Source organism: Telmatherina bonti (genome assembly GCF_933228915.1).
Source record: "Telmatherina bonti genome assembly, chromosome: 7".
Lineage (NCBI taxonomy): Eukaryota > Metazoa > Chordata > Actinopteri > Atheriniformes > Telmatherinidae > Telmatherina > Telmatherina bonti.
The window spans coordinates 25,762,480-25,777,098 of NC_136625.1; the positions used below are offsets into that span (position 1 = coordinate 25,762,480).

The 14,619-nt window shown below is 39.2% G+C and overlaps 1 protein-coding gene across 1 annotated transcript; it reads left to right on the forward strand.

Annotated features, from left to right (window-relative positions):
- Window positions 1-638: 638 nt before the first annotated feature.
- On the forward strand, window positions 639-11,883 carry LOC306758502 (phosphatidylinositol 4-phosphate 5-kinase type-1 gamma-like; the record flags this gene model as incomplete). The annotated part of the gene is made up of 18 exons (XM_079243829.1): window positions 639-732; window positions 4,064-4,092; window positions 4,289-4,378; window positions 4,494-4,624; window positions 4,718-4,835; window positions 6,100-6,252; window positions 6,756-7,055; window positions 7,163-7,371; window positions 7,448-7,531; window positions 8,179-8,227; window positions 8,396-8,480; window positions 8,584-8,754; window positions 9,395-9,551; window positions 9,667-9,735; window positions 9,822-10,353; window positions 10,911-10,985; window positions 11,603-11,690; window positions 11,810-11,883. 18 exons carry the CDS (start codon window positions 639-641, stop codon window positions 11,881-11,883), a joined length of 2,508 nt encoding a protein of 835 aa, XP_079099955.1.
- Window positions 11,884-14,619: the final 2,736 nt, after the last annotated feature.

Sequence of the window (14,619 nt, forward strand, 5' to 3'; positions counted from 1 at the left end):
ATTGCACAAAAGGGATGAATATCAGGCTGCTGCACTTTATACAAATGGAATAATTGTGTAAAACACTTGCCCCTTCCAATGGAAGAACCCAGAATAACTCAGCCATATATCTACTTTTTGTTTTTTTTAATGAAATTTTTACATTTTCAGGAATAACTGAAATTTTTGATTATTACAGAGGTGTGCCCATAATTACACAAAATTAGAGAATTATTACGGACGTTTTTGGCTACTTCGTACACAAATGTTAGTTTTTTTTTCCCCATCAATCCATGCCAAGTTAAATGTCATTAAAAATCCTTTAGCTTAGTGGTAAAAGTATAGTCAGCTGTGCATGCTGGAAGAGGGCCTTTATATTTAGCTCAGCACGGTACCAGTGAGCAGATGATGAAACTAGCGGCGTCCGGATGATGACGCACAGCAGCGGCAGAGATGAGCTGCACCGCTGGTTGTGAGGAAAACAGCGTCGCTGCGAAAAGACGGCGACAAACGCACATTCACGAAGTGAGGTTGCCTTATGGGGTAAACACCAATTAAAGGTGGAATGTCGGCATCCTCTTTAGACTTGTGCTGCAGCGTCTGGTTTCCAGTTGAGTAGAAAACGGGGCTGGCCGTCGTCGGTAGGAGCCATCCTGGAGATGGACCGGGGGGCTGCGGAAGCCGAGGATGACGGGAGCACGAGCGAGGCAGCGGCCGCTGGTCTCTGCCTTCAACTTGACTCTGAGGACACCGGTTCGTATGTCGTCTTCTTATTCTGTCTTTTCTTTTATTTCTTTCCATTTTTTTTTTGTTTGTTTTTAAATGGTCAGCTTTTTCTTTTATTTTGTGATTATTCAAAACAGGTGCGGTACTCAGGGGTACAGGACACATGTGGGCAACATCCTTATCGGCTGTTGCGCCATATGAGACTGTTAGCTATTTAGGCAGTTTAACCCAGAAATGTAAATGTTTCCCACAAAAACAGCCGATAATACAGGGGTATAGCCATTTGGCTATGTAAATGAATAATAAATGGCAAGATTAGATAACAGTGTCAAGATTCAAGTCACTGCTGCTCTGTTGCAAATGTCAGTATCTCGCTGCAGGCTGGCACAAAAACCAGTTGCACATTAGGAAAGTGGACTCATGGCCTTTTAAGATGACATGCATAAATGTAGAACTGCTGTTTAACTGTGAGTGTAGTTAAGTGTATATAACCAGTGGCTAGTTACACCTGTGTTATGACACCTGCACATGGTGTGATAGCCACTATTAAACATACCCAATCTGTCATCACAATTCATCCCACCTCTCATATGCTATTTCTATGTGAATCTAAAGAGTGCCTTATATAATAAGATATGAAATTCTAACATAAATCACACACTAATCTCCTGTAGATAAGAACTGCATATGAAATGTTGCAAAAAGAAACCAGATGTGGTCATTAGTTCAGCAAGTCCAACAAGTGCTCATCTGGTCATCATGTTAGATGTTTGTGCACAGATGATTTAGTTTAACAGATTATATATTCATGCAGAGCGCTCTGAGGAATAAAAGTCTACCTCTATGTTTAGTGTCAATATTAATGTCATAGCAACAGGCCGCCATTTTCTCAGTTGATAAGAGAAAGATTTAATCCTCTTTACTATGACACACACACACACACAGGCCTCATGGCACACTTCTCTTAAAAAAAAACAAAAACATGCCATTGCACGATTATTGAAGTGAGCTTTTCGAATGGGAAGATTTGCTTTGTGTTTCAGCTCTGCAACACATTCAAACTTTTTATGTTTTTTTAACAAATGCTCATAAAATATTGTGATGACTTTCTCCTGTTTGTTACTTATCGCTCAGTGACACATTATTCTGGCATGACCCTAATCCCACCGAGACTGTGTTTGTGCCTGTCCCACGCTGCTACTCATTGTTCCAGTGTTAATCTGTAGGTTATAGGTGTCTGCATCCTGATCAGTCAGGAGGTATTTATTTAATTCAAGTCACTGATTGAAATGGGTCACGAAAATTTGGTCTGTTTTATTAGGGCTTTTTTTAAAATTTATTTTTTAATGCAAGCTAGATTGAAATATTTTTCTGCATTTTCCCTTTAACCTGTTGAGTTTTTAGAGAAGGCAATATTGGTTTGTTTGATCCAGATAACAGCAACCCATTGTGTCCTGAGTGGATTTTTATTAAAAATGATTCAAACATAACTTGTAAGTCTTAATATCGGCGGTGATCCTGTGACATCAGTTCTATTGCTCACACACAATTGAAAATGAAATGTCAATTTGATTGCCTTGAAATTTGGTTTATACTACCCTGCTTAAGAAACATAAAAAATCAACCCATTGTTTGATCTGCATATTTAATATAATGTCAAAATAATCGAGATAGAAAAGGCTGATTTTATTCACAAAAGATGTAAAAAAGAAAAAAAGAAGTCTTTGATATGTGTGGATTTAGGAAAACACACTCAAATGAAGTGCAAAAAGAAAAGAGCACCATAACCTGTCCATTATTCTAAAAAATAATTCCCACTGAAACCTCTTAAAACGTACATTTCTGTGCATTTTAAATATAAATAACTTCAAAAGCTGACCTTTCCAAAACCATCTTTGCTTTGTGTTTATATGATGAAACAAATTAAATATTTGTCTGTAGACGTGTAACCTGGAGCTGGAAAAAGAAAACATTCCAATGTCCATGAAGCTGATGTTGCCATTTGACTCAAAGCAATAGTGTGCCAGATTGCAAGGGCACGTTTTGTTAAGAGTCAGGCTTGTATCCACAGGACCGTCTCACTGACCTGTCGTGACTTAAAATATCAAATATACCATATGGTTGGGATTTGTTGACAATAAAGTTTGTTTTAATGTTGTCATTTGTTTGCGCTACTATAAAGATGTCTTTTTTTTTTTTTTTTTTTTTTTTTTTTTTGTATCTAAGCTGTTATTGTGTTCATGTGTGGCAACACCATATGCTACAGTGTCTGCAGTGTTATTTAACAGGGCTTAAAGATTCATCCTCCCAGTCCTGTTAGCAGCACTTTCCTAATCTTCACTCTCATAACCCAAAAGTTGGTAAGACAATGTTGTAAATGATGTTGTTTTAAGAGTTATGAATTAAAGAGAGATGCCCCTTTTCTCTTTCACTTCCTTCTTGGCCTCTTACACAAATACAGTTGCAGTCTAGTTGTGTCCATCATGTCAGTTGGGGAAATTCTTCCTAATCCTTGTGTGTGATTGGTTGTTGATGTGAACTGGAGTCCTCAGCCAATGGCAGTTCTCAGATTAGGGAGGAAGTCAATCCAATAGAGTTTTTACCTTGCCTGATCCAGGAATAGACAACACCAGTCTTTGCACTGTGAAAGTCTCTCTGCTGAAGTTCAGAGTTTGCTTTAATATACTTCGCTGCATTCTTGCTTATTTTCTTTCTGGATCATATAACAGCTGGTAACCTGTAGGCATTGCACTCTTCTGCTTGGTGAGTTAACCACCATTTATTTAGGAGCAAGATTAATGGAAGTTGCTTAATAAGCTTTAGTTACATTAAGTACAATACACTGCATACCATCGCTTTTCTATTTTAGACACGTTAATAAATGTAATTAAAAGCATCCTGGTCTTTTGACTTAATATTATAGCGTTGCCCCATCCAGCTTTGGCAATCTGAAGACTAAACCTTCCCAGTTTAAACATATTCTCTGATCAGGGTTTGAGTTAATTGTCTCATACAGTCCTCATAATCCATGTAGTTTCTTCAATGTTGATAAAGACTGCAGGCTCATAAAGCAAGAAGTAGCACACCTGAAGAAAAAGTCCTCCTGCCTCATTAGTCATTGAAGCAATCATTTTGTGTTTCTTGGAAACCAGTCTTATTTGTTGGTGATTACCACCAAATGAGCCGTAGATAAAAGTGTGCAATCCATCTACATTGTGGTTTTCATTTGTTTGGGTAACTGAAGCAACTGTGTGAGTACAATGTCACAGCCACCGTACCTTGCTAAATCACAAATAAGGGTAAATAAATAATGTAATGATTTAGGCACCTCTTAATCCTCCTCTGTCTTTGTCCCCAGATTCAGCCAAGAGGGCTCAAATAACAGAGGTGAGATGCCAAATCACACGATACACCTCTCATCTGTCACTAAATTTTTTCTTTTCCCCCATTAAACCTTTCTTTTAATAGTTTTCTTGATGCTAAGTCAATCCAAGAAAACCTTAGGTGCCTCAGTTGTATTGTATTTCCAGTATCTACATCATTTCATATCATACACACTTTTCCCCTCTTATTTTCTTGTTAGATGCCGTCCCCATTTGGAGCAGACCCAGCTCGTGAGAAGAAGATTGGCCACAGGAGAGTTGATGCGTCTGGAGAGACAACATACAAAAAAGTAAGCGTCTTTGTCTTTTGGTAACTTGACTGTCAGTGAAGTAGAGTTGCTCTTTCCAAGGTTTCTTCCAGGCTGCATCTTACTTTGTTGCTCTTGTCTCTGTTACCGCCTCCAGACTACTTCCTCTGCCTTGAAAGGGGCCATTCAGTTGGGGATTGGATATACTGTGGGCAACCTCAGTTCCAAGCCTGAGCGAGATGTCCTCATGCAAGACTTCTATGTGGTTGAAAGTATCTTCTTCCCCAGGTGGGTTGAAAGGAGTGGACGTGTTATAAGTATTTAGTGTCACCTTCAATCTTATTTTACTCTCTTTTTTACCATCTATGTTGTTCATTGCAGCGAAGGTAGTAACCTGACTCCAGCCCACCACTACCCAGACTTCAGGTTTAAAACCTATGCCCCTGTAGCCTTCCGGTACTTTAGAGAGCTTTTTGGGATCCGGCCAGATGACTACCTGGTGAGATATTCATTTTCTATGATGACTTATCATATAATCAATCCATCTACATGTCTTATCCAGTACTTTGCATTTTAAGTGGCATCCTATTATCTGGTGAAATGGTATAAAACTGGCCAAAACCTGCTGTGAAAAGACATAAATGTTAAAAAAAAAAAAAAAAAAAAAAAAAAAAAAAAATTGCACTGACAAAAGCAGAATGCTTTAACCTTTTTAACAGTAAAAGCAATCATGATGAACTGAAAATTGACATATTGTAAGTATTTTATCATTTGGATTTAAAAGCTGATAGATGTAATGGTTTGCAGACAGTGCAACTGTGACTTGACAAGAACAGGCACATTATCAGAGAAAGGTACTTTTACTTCACACAGATGTACCTGGCAAAACTCTGTCTGTTCAGTGACATGGAAAAAAAATCTGTTTAATTCAATTTTATATGACTGTAGATTATTCAACTTAACTTACAATAGGACTAATCATATAAATTGTGTGTGTTCGGGTCTGTTTGGCAGCTTTCATGTGATAATGTTGATAAAAGAACCCTGTGGATGGACATCAGGTTTTCTAGTGCATGAATGAAAGCCTGCACATATCCAAACACACAGACAGTGCTGGCCTTGAGTACCATGCATGTACACACGCCTGCACACTTGCACTGACTTACAGTGTACTTGACAGCACATGTAAGCTCACACTACCTGCGCTAAAGGGAGATTAGAAGAGCAAATCCCTGTTTGTTTTTATTTTCAACTAGTGGCTGCAGACGGCTAGCATCATTTGCGTTTGTGTTAGCATGTTTTGTTTCATTTTGTTTGTTTGTTTTTTTTATTAGAGGAGTGTGGGCATAATTTTTTAAGAAAATATTTAACTAAAAATGGTAATTACTTTTTAAAGACAAATAAATTATACACAAAGAGCCCATTACTTAGTTTCCATCTAAAGTCTCAAGCTTCAAAACAAACAATATGTATAATGTAGGATTTTTAAGTAAATATGAGGGCTTTAGTGCAGGGGAAATGTCTATGTGATAAGGAAGGGATGCATTCAGTAAAGTGTAAAGAAATGAACTTTGGTTAAAACAAGTATTGGAACAAAATTATTTAGATGCACAGCATATTTAGTCCAAATAGTTGAGAGTTTTTGGACAGAAGAAAAGCAGACTAATCTGCACCCTTGGAGAGATTGCGAATCTCATTGTGATACTTGAAAGAAGACACCAGGTTTAAATTCTAATCTGTTTGTCCTTCGTGTCTCCGTCTAGTATTCTCTGTGCAATGAGCCTCTGATTGAGCTGACGAATCCAGGAGCTAGTGGCTCCATATTCTATGTAACGCGGGATGACGAGTTCATCATCAAAACCGTCCAGCACAAAGAGGCCGAGTTTCTGCAGAAACTGCTCCCTGGATACTACATGGTAAGACAAATAAGTTATAAGCATTTTACATTGTCTGCTTATGTTGTTTATTATGAAGGTAAATACTCCCAAAATGACCATTATGCTTTTGTGAAAGAAAAGAAATTACCACTGACTAAAAAAAAAAAATCAGTGTGACAGATCTTTTGTATTTGGATGTGGGTGTTTGTGAAGCTTTGCACATGCGTAGCAGTAGCACGGCAACAGAAACTTCCAGTCATCTTTATCCTCTTTATCCAACCTCCTGGTGTTGGCCCCCTGTCAGCTCTGACGTCAGTGGTTGGCTTTGTCATAGGTAAGAGCAGAAACCCATGCTGCTTATTTCCTAATGGTTTAAGCATGCTCACTGCAGCGCGGGTTTCTACTGAAGCCTGTGGATAAGTCACGCTGTCTGGCAGGTGCATGCTACTGGGAACACATGGAGGGCACGCCAGATATTTTCTAATTCTAATAATTGTGGCGTTTTCTCCTTTTCTCTTCTGTTTTCTCAAACACTTATCTAGAACTTGAACCAGAACCCTCGCACTCTGCTGCCAAAGTTCTTTGGCCTGTATTGTGTCCAATGTGGAGGCAAAAACATCAGAATTGTTGTGATGAACAATATTTTACCGCGGTCGGTACGCATGCACCTTAAGTTCGATTTGAAGGGCTCAACATACAAGAGGCGAGCTTCCAAGAAGGAAAGAGAGAAATCCAAACCCACTTTTAAAGACCTGGATTTTCTGAGTGATGTTCCGGAGGGTCTGATTCTGGATCACGACACATTCAGTGCTTTGGTCAAAACACTACAAAGAGACTGCTTGGTGAGACATGAATATGAACAGTTTTTGAGTGAAAGTAGAAAAACACTTCGATTTTTTTTTTTTTTTATTTTACAAAACAATAAAATATCTTTTTTGCTTTATGTCAGGTTCTGGAGAGTTTTAAGATTATGGACTACAGTTTACTACTTGGCATCCACAATAAGACCCTTGCAGAGAAAGACCAACAGTCCCAGGGCTCACCTGTTGGAGGTGGAGATGAGAAGAAGCCAGCAGGCCAAAGAGCCTTATATTCCACTGCAATGGAGTCAATCCAGGGGGGATCCACTTGCAGGGACACACTCGACCATGACGACACGTATGTCACCAAAGCTGATGTTTTTCTACTTCTCTATCAAATCCACACATGATGCTAACGTTTCTTCCCTGTCTAGGATGGGTGGGATTCCAGCTGTGAGTGGGAAAGGAGAACGCCTCCTGCTGTTCATTGGAATTATTGACATTCTACAGTCCTACAGGTTGGGTGGGTGCCTTGAAAGGCACTAAATCTTCTTGTTCTTCCTCTTCCTCTTCTTCTTCTTAATACTATTAATATTATTCACACATTCTGGTGGCAAATTTGAATAATACATATCCAGGGAGGGAGGCTGCATGGTGGCATAGTGGTTAGCACGGTGGCCTCACAGTAAGAATGTCCCTGGTTCGATCCTCGGCTGGGGGGTGAGGTTTTGACAGTGGTCTTTCTGTGTGGAGTTTCCATGTACACCCTTCCTCCCACCATCCAAAGACATGCATGTTACTCTAAATTGCCCTAAAGTGAGTGTGAGCATGGTTGTGTGTCTGTGTGGCCCTGCGATGGACTGGCAAGCTGTCCAGGGTGTACCCTTCCTTTCGCCCAAAGACTGCTGGGATAGGCTCCAGCTTCCCCACAAACCTTCATTGAACTAAGTGGTTAGGAGAATGAATGAATGAATATCTAGGGGAGGATTTAAAAAACATTTCTGAAGCATTGAAATGTGCCCAGACACAGTAGCATCCATTATAGTAGTGTGAGTAACTGTACCATTTTGTGATTTTCTCATCCATTCATCCAACTTGGTAAAATACTTAGTTTCCAGTTAACTTCAGGTTTATTCTAACTGAATAAAACTGTATTTTCTGACAGACTGATTAAGAAACTGGAGCACTCTTGGAAATCTCTCATACACGATGGAGTGAGTAGTTTTCATATTAATATTTTGTAATTGCCTTTATTTAATCCAAACCAGCCATTTTAAACCTGCAAACTGATTAAAGTCCTCTCATTGTCCTAGTTTTCCACCTCAGCAACGTTGTTATAACAATCAGGTTATTTTGTAATGGCTGTTTCCACCCCACCACAGGACACAGTGTCTGTTCACAGACCTGGTTTCTATGCTGAGAGGTTCTACAGATTCTGCAGCACAGTTGTCTTTAAGAAGAGCAGCTGTGAGTTTTGTTTTGTTTTTGTTTTTTTTTTGCTTTAAATTAGTAGTCTGAAGGTCTGACTTTCTGGGAAGGTGTACAAGTAAACCATTTTGTCATTTCACAGCGTTAAGATCTTCTCCCTCAAAGAGAGGCCGAGGTGCTCTCTCCATGTCCAAGTCCAGTGCTGGAGCCAGTTCAAGCCAGCGTCCCTCACTGAGTGATGAAAGACAGGAAAACTTGGACAACTTGGAAAACCTAAGAGGAGCTCGCAACTTCCCCATGCTGGAAGACAATGGTGAGATGTTTTCTGCATTTAAAATAAATATCAATTATACTAATGTAGAGATCCCCTCTGGAAGTGTACAAATATTTCCTTATTATTTCCACTAATCCACCATGTCTCCAAACCTGGGGAGCCTCACCATCTACTTTAATTCTAGTTTAAATTAAACAGTTTCTGTGTGGATAAAGTGAAAGAAAGGAAATCTTTATTGATCACTGTGGAGTTGCAATAATTAAAAAAAAAAGAAGTACAGAACAGAAAAGAGGAAAAAACTGACAAGTCAAAAATAGATATTTAGATGTTTATTGTCAGATGTGGACAACAAGGACATCAAAACAATGTTTACTAGAAAAGTATCCTAAAGAAGACTGAATTATTAACACTACAGTTCAGTTTGAAGGTAGGATAGGAAATACCTTCCAGGAGCATTTTTCCTATATTGCTTAAAATCCTCATCGCAACCCATCGCACCCAATTAATAACACAAAATAAAATATTTACTCACCTGTGGAACAGACATGATTGGAAAAAAAACACCATGCAATCATTTTATTCAACCTGTCCAAAATAAATTAAATGGTGATTTACCTATCAAACCTGGATATTTTCATTGCTGTTGAACATGACTCATGATCTTAATCATCTCTCTCAGGGAGAGAGCCACCTTGCACGCCTCCTTCATTCGAAGATGCGACGACAGCATCTATTGCCACCACTCTCTCGTCTAACAACTCCTTACCTACGACCCCATTCGACACACCAGAGCATCCACGCTACAGAAGACCGATGCATTCACCAAATGTGGCCAGGTAACGCTGATTTTATTTGTGTGTAATCTTATGCCATATCCTGACCAGATCAGTCACCCTACTGTGCTGTTGCCATGTGTGTTTTTCACACCTTGTGTTTCTTGTGTGCCCCCAGGTCACAAAAAGAAGTGGTTGAGGTTCACGGTGAACGACAGGACACCATAACTGTTGAAGTGGAGCTTAGGTACACACACGAACAGGATAAAAACATTAGAGAGATGTACATATATAAGTGTCGTTGTGTTACAGTGTTCTCCTTTCTTCATCCAGCAAAATCCCCCAGACCACAGAGCTAACGCAGATGACAGAAATGAGCTCTACGAACCAACAACCACCTGATCATCAGACTCGTGTAGCTGCCTCTTCCTCTGCACACTCCTCCTCTACCCTTCCTCCTTCCTTTGTATCATCCTCCTCCGCTGCTGATAGTGCTGCCCAGTCATCCTCCACTCTTTCTTCATCCATCACACCATCCACCAAACCGCTCGCCTCTTCCACAGCTGCTCAGTCTTTCACCCTTCCTTCTGTAGTCTCTCATTCGGGAGCGCCGTCTACACCCGGTAGTTCAAACCCAAACAATTGTACCCTCCATCCTGCCTCAGCATTTACCCCAATCTGCCCTGCATCCTCCCAGTCCACCAGCCAGAGCCCCTCTCACCAACTCCCATCCACACCTCCCTCCTCTGCTCCTGCAAGCCCGCAGGTTCCCCAGCAGGCACCACGTATGACACGCAACCAGCTTTCCGTGTCCAGCAGCCACAACTCATTGGAAGGGGAGGTGCAGGTTTCTGACATTTACTTTGTAAGTTTCTTTTTTTTATCCATCCAGTCTTTTTTTTTTATTGACAATATTCAAACATAACTAATTAATTGGAAATAAAACCAAACAGAGTTCCTAGTCAGTAAAGATGACTTGCTTTGTGTTTCTCTTTGATCTGCTGGGTCTTTTGCAGTGGCCCAGTCAGGACAGCGTGGTAGAATTATGATGGTGAGGAGGGCTGCGTGTGTTGCAGTGTGCACGCACCAAGCAAGCTGCTCTTGCTGCCTAAAATACTTTTTTCTGAGGCATGTGCCTTCCATCACTTATAGTTACTGCTTATGAGTGCATCAGAAAAAACACAGGTTGTCACTCTTGCACAGCATGAAGTGTTTCAGTCAGTTTGTCTCTGCTTGTCTTGTCACCGTCCATCTATCAGCTTTTCATCTTTTAGTTTTTTTTTTTCTACACCATTACATTAATTCTCCATTTTCCACTCCTTTCATTTTTCTTTACCAATGTGTTGAATAAGAATCCATTCACTTTGTGTCATTTTCATGTGTGTACCTGTGTGTTTATCTGTGTGTGTGTCCAACCGTCAGTATGCAGATGGCAGATATTGGGTGTACTCTCCGGTTCTCGGCCGTCGTAAGCTTAATTCTAGCTCAAGTTACAATGTAAGTTACCAGCAAGGTAAATAGTGTAGCTTTAGAGTCATCTGAAATAGTGGGAGACGTTGCATTGCTGGCAGCTGTTCCCCTGCAGCTTTCATCAGCAGCGCTACTTATGGATCTTCAGAAAAACTTAATAACACTATAATCCATCTCACATGAGTTATTTACTGCTGAGGTCTGCAGAAGAAGGCCCTGCATATAAAAACTGCTTCTTCTGAAGTTCCATCATCAGTATTTTTTATGTGACCACTTAGGAGTCATTTAAATGTGCCGGATCTTGGCTGTGTAGTTTGTCAGATGTAGTCTGTATTGGCTGTGTTTTTTCCACTATCCATCAGGTTTCTGCCCTGTTGCTGAAAAGCTGATTAATGTTGTCTGTCCTTCGCTTGATTGAAAACGTTTTTTTTTTTATATTCAAAATGTGATAATTAAAGCTGCACTTCCGAGTTTCAAGTTCATTATTTACAATCGAACAAAGAGAATGGGAAGAAACGGAGGGAAGTGCAGCTTTAAAATGTGTCATATATGTGAAATGTTGTAGGTTTATCTGTTACAGGTGTCTCTTCTGTCCTCTCCTCTTCTCTTTTGCTGCCCTCTGCTGGCTGCTTTTGATATTTCAGACTCAGGAGGACCGGAGCTGGGTGTACTCTCCTTTACGTGGCAGCTCAGAGTCCAGACAAGGCTCAGATGGGGAGAGTGAAACAGTGGGTGAACAGTTCATTCATGATTTAAGTTAAACTGACAGAAAGAGATGAGTGGATTTTATGTTATTTTTTGCTGTTCTTGTACTGTTGTCTGACAAGTTTCTTTCTTCCTTTATCTTTCAGTAAGTCACAGGAGAGACAGCAATGATAGGTGGAGCCAGAGGCTGTCTCCACAGACTAAATCTGTGACGTTTTAAACCAGGATACTGAAGATTTCTGCTGGCTGCTTCAGCTGCATGCGGGAGCTTGTTTTTCTTACAGCAACAAAGACTGACAGAGCGAATGATGCATTTAAGTGTAAGTGTGCCATGAAGTGTTTTGACACATTCAGATGAATGTACAAATGAAATTATCAACAAATTCTTAAAAAGCAGTACCTTCGTTTTTTGACAATCTGATCATGCAGAAATAGAATAGAAATTATTTGGTATAATTGAGCTACATGGCACTGTGAAAGATGTTGGAGATGTTTTTTTTATTTTTATTTAAAAAAAAAAAAAAAAGCCTGTTTTGCTGGATCTGTCATCAGCAGGATAATCTGATGTCTAACATTTGAACCTTAATATAACTAACACCGCAAATATTGAAGGATATATTCAAGTGAAGTTTGAATAATTTCTTAAGTAACCAGATGTCAGTCTATTCATCCGTCTGCAACACCTACCCAGCGTTGGGAGGCAGCTGTCTGAGCAGTTTAGTACAACTACCTTCTCCCCTGCCTATGCAATACGTGTTATTGGTTTCTCTCACTCACTCAGATGTAACTACTTCAAATTTTATTCATGCATTCATTTTTAACTTGGGGTGTGTCAGCCCTGTGTTATTTTACTTTTAGCACTTTATCAACGTCTGTGTGGCGGAAATCTTGTGAAATCCTACGTGTTTTGATATTTTGTCTTGAGTTGTCAGTGGAAAAAACAAAACTGATCAATGTTACGTGTGCTGTGTGTACACAGTGTTGTTCTTCCAGTGGTGTGTGGTGGTCCACTTGATAAATTCAAATCTGACAGTGAATGGCTTCATTCAGTTTGCCTTACTTGATTCATTATCAATCTTTTTTTTTCTTCTTATTTTGAATTTTCCAATAACTTGTAAGCACTGAGTAAAAGAAAAAATGTTGAAGCGCAAACACGCAAAATGTTTCAATCTGAAAGAATACCAAATATTTGGAGGAGAGTATAAAATATCGTAAAAGAATATTGAAAAAATGAATCAAAATATTTTTGTAAATGGTTGATCTGCATGTGCTGATGCACATGATGTGTGTGTGCATGTGCTTGCATGCATGAAATGTAATCAGAAATCACATGTAAGACTTTTCTGTCCTGCCTGTTTTTTTGTTGTTTTTTTTTTTAATGGTCAGAAAGTGTTATAGTTTTAAGCTGTGTGAGTGTGAACCAGCTATAAGCATGTTGGCTGTGTGAGAAAAAAAATCCCAGCTGGCCCAGTCTGTAACCAAAAGATTGATCCCAAAATGTGCTAAAAATGCAATATTCTTACTTTTTCATACAGTTTATGAAGAAAAGACAGTGAATACCATCTTCCTTAGAGTGTTACACCAAATGAAACAGGACTGATGAAAATTAGACTCCCTTTCTGTGTCTGTAAAACACCACTTCACCCAGTTACTGGACTCAGTGTGCTAACGTCAAACTGCCGGTTTGCAGGCAACAGTGTTTGTAGCCTATCACTGTGAAAAATAAAATAAAGACTATATTGTGTAAATGATGCTGATAGATTTCTCTTTTTTTTTTGTCTCATTTTTTTAGTCAGTTTTGTCTGTTCTTACTTTTGGTTGCGATTGTAAAGATTAGCCCACCAGATGGCACCACAGATTTTTAAAAGAGCACAATCTCAATGCGGCTACATCTTTTTTTTCATTATACAGAGCTATAAATTATTTAGAATAATTTATCCCTCTTAGTTGCATTATGAAATTAAACTGCACCGCAATGTATGCCAGAATATGATTTGCCTATAGATCATTATTATTTTTATTGCGTTCCTGATGGACCATAAAGAAGAGGCTCATATTTAAAGTGTTGTACGTTGACCCTTCATATTGCACTGACATTTTAATGCACATAAACGTCATTTGAAATTTTGATGACCTCACTCAGGATGGCTTATTCCTCTCAAAACTGTACTCTAACAAGTATACAATATCTTAAACAATATTTGTATCTTTGCTTGATTTAATTATACATTATTGTCATAAATATATCCTTATGAATGCATTTAGAAATAAAATTAGTGCTTTTAGTGACCGCTCATCAAGAGAAAACGTGTTGTGGTCACAAAATGTTGTGTATTCTTCTCTGTACCCAGGTGTGCATGGGCTGCTCCGAGGATGTGTGTACTTTAGATATAAGCCAGAGTTGTGAATGTCACTCATGGTGACAAGTCAGCCATGTCGGGCCATGATGGAAAGTGTGATGGACAAGGATCAGCAGCCACCTGACCAATTGGCCTGGAATGAAATTGTCCTCCCTACACACACACACACACACACACACAAACACACACACACACACACATACACACACACACACATGCACACACACACAAATGTGCACATAATCATTTTGGTCTATGTCTAGCTTGCTCAATAACTTTTTTTCCCCCTAACTTTCCACTGGTTTATGTTCAGTGGGGAAATTTCTTCACCAGAGGTGAAGCTAACTTAACTTCACTAAAGAATTATCAAAGAGTAAAGGAGGCACTTTCTAAACTTTTTCATAGTTTTTTTTTTTCGAGGTGCTGATCAGAAGTATAGTAGTATTATTTGCTAAAGAGTTTTGTAACTTTTACCCATTAATGTGTGCCACACTGTTACATGTGCCAACATGCTTCTGCATCATGATAAACATGTGACTGTTTAGTTTATTTTATTTAATTTCACATATCCAGAGTGTTTTAGCTTTTCATCTCCC